Genomic DNA, 6,595 nt, shown 5'->3' with positions numbered 1-6,595 from the left:
ACACTAAGGACAATCACCCACGACAAACTCAAAGAATATGGCTGCCTAAATATGGTTCCCAATCAGAGACAACGATAAACACCTGCCTCTGATTGAGAACCACTTCAGACAGCCATAGACTTAGCTAGAACACCCCACTAGCTACAATCCCCATACATACACACCACATACAAAAACCCATGCCACACCCTGGCCTGACCAAATAAATAAAGATAAACACAAAATACTTTGACCAGGGTGTGACAGAACCCCCCCCCCCTAAGGTGCGGACTCCCGAACGCACCTCAAAACAATAGGGAGGGTCCGGGTGGGCGTCTGTCCATGGTGGCGGCTCCGGCGCGGGACGTGGACCCCACTCAATCAATGTCTTAGTCCCTTCTCCTCGCGTCCCTGGATAGTCCACCCTCGCCGCCGACCATGGCCTAGTAGTCCTCACCCAGAACCCCACTGGACTGAGGAGCAGATCGGGACTGAGGGGCAGCTCGGGACTGAGGCAGCTCGGGACTGAGGGGAAGCTCAGGAGTGAGAGGAAGCTCAGGAGTGAGAGGAAGCTCAGGCAGGTTGATGAATCTACCAGATCCTGGCTGGCTGGAAGAGTCTGGTCGACTGGCAGATCTGGAAGAGTCTGGTCGACTGGCAGATCTGGAAGAGTCTGGTCGACTGGCAGATCTGGAAGAGTCTGGTCGACTGGCAGATCTGGAAGAGTCTGGTCGACTGGCAGATCTGGAAGAGTCTGGTCGACTGGCAGATCTGGAAGAGTCTGGTCGACTGGCAGATCTGGAAGAGTCTGGTCGACTGGCAGATCTGGAAGAGTCTGGTCGACTGGCAGATCTGGAAGAGTCTGGTCGACTGGCAGATCTGGAAGAGTCTGGTCGACTGGCAGATCTGGAAGAGTCTGGTCGACTGGCAGATCTGGAAGAGTCTGGTCGACTGGCAGATCTGGAAGAGTCTGGTCGACTGGCAGATCTGGAAGAGTCTGGTCGACTGGCAGATCTGGAAGAGTCTGGTCGACTGGCAGATCTGGAAGAGTCTGGTCGACTGGCAGATCTGGAAGAGTCTGGTCGACTGGCAGATCTGGTCGACTGGCAGATCTGGGAGAGTCTGGTCGACTGGCAGATCTGGGAGAGTCTGGTCGACTGGCAGCTCTGGCTGCTCCATGCTGACTGGCTGCTCCATGATGACTGGCAGCTCTGGCTGCTCCATGCTGACTGGCTGCTCCATGCTGACTGGCAGCTCTGGCTGCTCCATGCTGACTGGCAGCTCTGGCTGCTCCATGCTGACTGGCAGCTCTGGCTGCTCCATGCTGACTGGCTGCTCTGGCTGCTCCATGCTGACTGGCTGCTCTGGCTGCTCCATGCTGACTGGCTGCTCCATTCTGACTGGCTGCTCCATGCTGACTGGCGGCCCTGGCTGCTCCATGCTGACTGGCGGCCCTGGCTGCTCCATGCTGACTGGCGGCCCTGGCTGCTCCATGCTAACTGGCAGCTCTGGCTGCTCCATGCTAACTGGCAGCTCTGGCTGCTCCATGCTAACTGGCAGCTCTGGCTGCTCCATGCTAACTGGCAGCTCTGGCTGCTCCATGCTAACTGGCAGCTCTGGCAGCTCCTTGCAGACTGGCAGCTCTATGCAGACTGGCAGCTCTATGCAGACTGGCAGCTCTATGCTAACTGGCAGCTCTATGCTAACTGGCAGCTCTATGCTAACTGGCAGCTCTATGCTAACTGGCAGCTCTATGCTAACTGGCAGCTCTATGCTAACTGGCAGTTCTGAACAGGCGGGAGACTCCGGCAGCGCTGTAGAGAAGGAAGGCTCTAACAGCGCTAAACAGGCGGGAGACTCCGACAGCGCTGGAGAGGAGGAGGGCTCCGACAGCGCTGGACAGGCGAGGCGCACTGTAGGCCTGATGCGTGGTGCTGGCACTGGTGGTACTGGGCCGAGGACACGCACAGGAAGCCTGGTGCGGGGAGCTGCTACCGGAGGGCTGGGGTGTGGAGGTGGCACAGGATGGGTTAGACCGTGAAGGCGTACTGGAGATCTTGAGAGCGGTGCTGGCACAGGACGTGCAAGGCTAGGGAGGTGCACAGGAGGCCTGGTACGTGAGACTGGCACCATCTTCACCAGCCGACTAACACGCACCTCAGGACGAGTATGGAGCGCTGACCCAGGTGCCATCAAATCCCCGACACGCTCCGTCGGGCGAATTCCATGTTTAAAACACCAACACAGCAACTCCCTCATTTCTCTCTCCTCCAATTTCCCCATTAACTCCTTCACAGTCTCTGTTTCGCTCACCTCCAACACCGGCTCTGGTTCTGGTCTCCTCCTTGGCTCCTCACGATAAACAGGGAGAGTTGGCTCAGGTCTGGCTCCTGACTCTGCCACACTCTCCCTGAGCCCCCCAAGAAATTTTTGGGGCTGACTATGGGGCCTCCGTCCGCGCCGCCTTGCTTGCTTCGCAAACTCCATTCTCCTATATCCTTCCGCGCACTGCTCCATCGACTCCCAGGCGGGCTCCGGCACTCTCCCTGGGTCGACCGCCCACCTGTCTATCTCCTCCCAAGAAGTATAGTCCATACTGTACTCCACTTTGGGCTGTTCCTGCCTGTTGACACGCTGCTTGGTCCCTTTGTGGTGGGTGATTCTGTAACGGTTTTCTTGATGAGAAGGAGAGTCGGACCAAAATGCAGCGTGTCTATTGCAATCCATGTTTAATGAAGTAACACACTAAACACAAACACTACCAAAACAATAAACTTAACGAAAACCGTAACAGCCTATACTTGTGTAACCTAACAAAGAACAATGACATCAGAACACTAAGGACAATCACCCACGACAAACTCAAAGAATATGGCTGCCTAAATATGGTTCCCAATCAGAGACAACGATAAACACCTGCCTCTGATTGAGAACCACTTCAGACAGCCATAGACTTAGCTAGAACACCCCACTAGCTACAATCCCCATACATACACACCACATACAAAAACCCATGCCACACCCTGGCCTGACCAAATAAATAAAGATAAACACAAAATACTTTGACCAGGGTGTGACAGTTAGTTTCATGTTTTGTCAGGTTGTCTATGTGTCCTCCACAGTTCTGAAATCTCAACGCAACTGACCAAATCTGAACCAGTCCAGTTGAAATTTGTCTTCCAATACATTTTTCCATGAACGTGATGTGTGAAGAAATGTAAGAACATCATGAAGTGACAGAACTGGATTCATCCAGCCACAGGATGTTTATAGTAAACCATGTCAACCTATTGATTTTGGTGGCTGGGAGCAGGGTGGCTGGGGAGTGTAATGGAAGGGGGTGGGTATTAGGTACAGACAGGATGAACATCCCAGGGGAGGTCAGGACTATTTAGAGATGATAATTGGAATTGAGTGGATCTTACGCACACCCCGCGTCCCTAAACACCTCTGAGCTGACCGCTGGGAGGGAAAGGAGCAATGAGGACGAGGTGGGGTAGGGTGAGGGAGGGAGGTGGCGGGGGGCATTTGAGGTGGGGACATAAATTGAGGAGGAAGATGAGGCTTCAGAGATGTCATCAGAAAGCAGCTCTACAACACTCATCGTCGCCTTGGGAAAGGGATTTGACACTGAGTTGCTGTATACCAACAGGTTTGAAAGTAATAGAAGTGAGCAGCGCACATAGACTGACTTGGTGGACATCAACAGTGATAACCGATTCCATACAACAAGTATTATCAGACTGAGGATCTAAGGTAAGAATTGCTATGATTTTTGCTATTGGATATCAATAGGTAAAAAGTGAGCTCTGAGAGAATTTTTGCATTTGCTTTAGGTTTTATGCTTTCTATGAAGTATACATTAAACCCATAGATAGCTACATTTTTTGGTTCCATTGTATGGTGAATGAATGGTGGCAGTACCAGTATATATTTAGGAATTAACAACCTAAAATTACACTTACTAAGCTCTTCATTTTCAATCCTGCCTTTCTAAGTGGGATCTTGAGAAGAAATTACCACAACAATTGCCTATGAGAAACGGATCTTTGAAGCCCACTGTAAACGTACTGTTTTTGTTTGTGGAGATTTTTCCCTGTGTATAAATATTATTAATATATTGTATTAAATATTTATCCTGCATAAAATTAAGTTATGAGCTGAACACAAAAAAAACTTTCAGGCTTATTGCTTTTTGTTTCTCCAATTGTGCCTCTTCACCAATATTTGAATAATTACCCTCATTTGCCTGGCAGATCAGACGCCGCCATCACACTTCTAACACCAATGTAGCGACCATGTAGCAGTAGGTATGGCCACATCGGGATGTTCAACCCCAGTTGTCTAACCCCAAGGCAAGCATAGTCTCCCTAGGCAGTCAGTTGCCTCCCACAATGTATCCAATGCTACTGTTGCCTAGGGTCGGGTTTACGAGACTAAGGCAAGCATGCAATCCCAAGAGAATGAACTCTCTAGAGAGCTCTAGCGTCATCACAGTATTCTCCCCCTTCTCGCACTTTCTCTCGTTCCCGTGGCGTGAATTGTATAACGATCCCCCATCCCACCCTTTCTTTCCTTGTGAAAGGTGTGCAAGCCTGACATGTGTCTCATGCTCTCTTACCCACACCCTCCCTTTCCTTACATCTCTCCAGCTCCAGTGATGGTGAGTGTGGCTAGGCTGGTGTTGATGCTGGGGCTGCTGCTGTGTCTGGGAGCCCAGCTGTCCTTCTCCCAACACTGGTCCCATGGCTGGTACCCAGGAGGCAAGCGGGAACTGGACTCATTTACCACCTCTGAGGTGGGTCACAGTACTACAATCACAATGACTCAAATGGATATTATGCATGTGTAAAATACACAGTAGCCATTTGTGTCACCATCATTCTATTATCTCTCTCTCTCTCTCAGATTTCAGAGGAGATTAAACTCTGTGAGGCAGGAGAATGCAGCTACCTGAGACCACAGCGAAGGAACATCCTTAGGGACATTCTTGTGAGTGCAGGGGCGCCCTTATGAAAAATATTGCAGTCAGAGTGCAGTATAACTGCAGTATGCAGCAAATACTACATCCAAAATCACACCGTTTTTTTTTACTGCAGTAATTTTGCAGTGTAACTGCAGTTAGAGTGCAATATAATACTGCAGTTATGCTGCATCCAAAATAACACAGTCGATGTATCAGGTGGCATTCACATAGGCCAGGGATACAGTACCTCAAATCTGAGCCTGGGAGGCCGGAATACTGATAGTTTAATTTTCAATGATCGGCCACTCAGAGCCTGAGAGCCATGTTCCGTAGCCAACCGTTGTGGAACATTGCAGATTCTAATCCTTATTCAATGTGTCAGAGAGGCATGTTTGTTGTACATAATGTATTTTTATATGAACGTTCCATAATAATGTTTCATTGTCACATACACCGGATAGGTGCAGTTAAATGTGTTGTTTTCAAGGGCATATGGACATATTTTTCACCTTAACTGCTCAGGTATTTTAACCAGTTACTGGTCCAATGCTCTAACTAACTGCTAGGCTACCTGCCACCCTTTAATGTTGTGCCCTGCTGAATGCAGCACTGGTGTCCCAGGTCTAAATCAGTCCCTGATTAAAGGAGAAGAATAAAAACCCACTTGTATGTGAGCATAGGAGTGTATTGTATCTACATGTGTTACAAGCATGCTGCATAGAGGTGGAAATGGGGGGGGGGGGGGGGGGGTAAATTGCACCTGTAATTCATATGGTGTTACTCTCTTCGCAGTTGGATGCCCTGGCCAGAGAATTCGAGAAGATAAAGTAACCTTACAACTGAAGCTGACTTAAATCCTTCCTTGTCTATCTGTTTATTTCAAATAACCGCTATTCTAATCTTATGTCCTTTGATCCAATTTGATGGTTTATCAATTTTGATAATATGTCACATCCCTCCTTTACCCTTGCACCCCCTTTATTGTCCCTTTGGACTCAATTACAGATGTAGCATCATGCACAAGCCATTTCCTGTAATAAAGTATCTATTTTGTTATTAATGTCTTCATCTTTGTCCTCTTCATTTAATTTGATCCAAAGAAAGAATAGGTATAGAAATATACTGAACAAAAATATAAACGTATAATGCAAAGTGTTGGTCCCATGTTTCATGAGCTGAAATACCATACATTTTCCACACGCACAAAAATGTTATTTCTCTAAAATGTTGTACACAAATTTGTTTACATCCCTGTTAGTGAGAATTTCTCCTTTGCCAACATAATCCATCCACCTGACAGGTGTGGCATATCATGAAGCTGATTAAACAGTGTTACACAGGTGCACCTTGTGCTTGGAAAAATAAAAGTCCACTCCAAAATGTGCCGTTTTGTTACACAACACAATGCTAGACATGTAATTGGCATGCTGAAGGTCCACCAGAGCTGTTCCCAGAAAATGTCATGTTCATATCTCCACTATTTTGAGGTGCTGATGAGTATTTCTGTCTGTAATAAAGCCCTTTTGTGGGGAAAAACTCATCCTGATTGGCTGGGCCTGGCTCCCCGTGGATCGACCTGGCTGCCAAGTGGGTGGGCCTATGCCCTCCCAGGCCCATCCATGGCTGCGCCACCGCCCAGTCATGTGAAAT

At 48.7% G+C, this 6,595-nt stretch overlaps 1 protein-coding gene across 1 annotated transcript; it reads left to right on the top strand.

Moving 5' to 3' along the window:
• Positions 1 to 3,525: 3,525 nt before the first annotated feature.
• gnrh2 (gonadotropin-releasing hormone 2) lies at positions 3,526 to 6,011 on the top strand. Its single transcript, XM_021610547.2, has 4 exons — positions 3,526 to 3,735; positions 4,632 to 4,777; positions 4,888 to 4,971; positions 5,738 to 6,011. Exons 2-4 carry the CDS (start codon positions 4,640 to 4,642, stop codon positions 5,774 to 5,776), a joined length of 261 nt encoding a protein of 86 aa, XP_021466222.1. The 5' UTR covers positions 3,526 to 3,735; positions 4,632 to 4,639; the 3' UTR covers positions 5,777 to 6,011.
• Positions 6,012 to 6,595: the final 584 nt, after the last annotated feature.

This window comes from Oncorhynchus mykiss, chromosome 7, assembly GCF_013265735.2.
Source record: "Oncorhynchus mykiss isolate Arlee chromosome 7, USDA_OmykA_1.1, whole genome shotgun sequence".
NCBI lineage: Eukaryota > Metazoa > Chordata > Actinopteri > Salmoniformes > Salmonidae > Oncorhynchus > Oncorhynchus mykiss.
This window is presented reverse-complemented; position numbering and strand designations above follow the sequence as displayed.

What these genes read in the sequence shown, in the direction of transcription:
- gnrh2 (XM_021610547.2), top strand. Translation starts at nt 4,640, where the DNA reads ATGGTGAGTGTGGCTAGGCTGGTGTTGATGCTGGGGCTGCTGCTGTGT. An exon ending in ACTCATTTACCACCTCTGAG is followed by an intron (nt 4,778 to 4,887) that starts GTGGGTCACAGT and finishes TCTCTCTCTCAG; the next exon opens with ATTTCAGAGGAGATTAAACT. An exon ending in ACATCCTTAGGGACATTCTT is followed by an intron (nt 4,972 to 5,737) that starts GTGAGTGCAGGG and finishes CTCTCTTCGCAG; the next exon opens with TTGGATGCCCTGGCCAGAGA.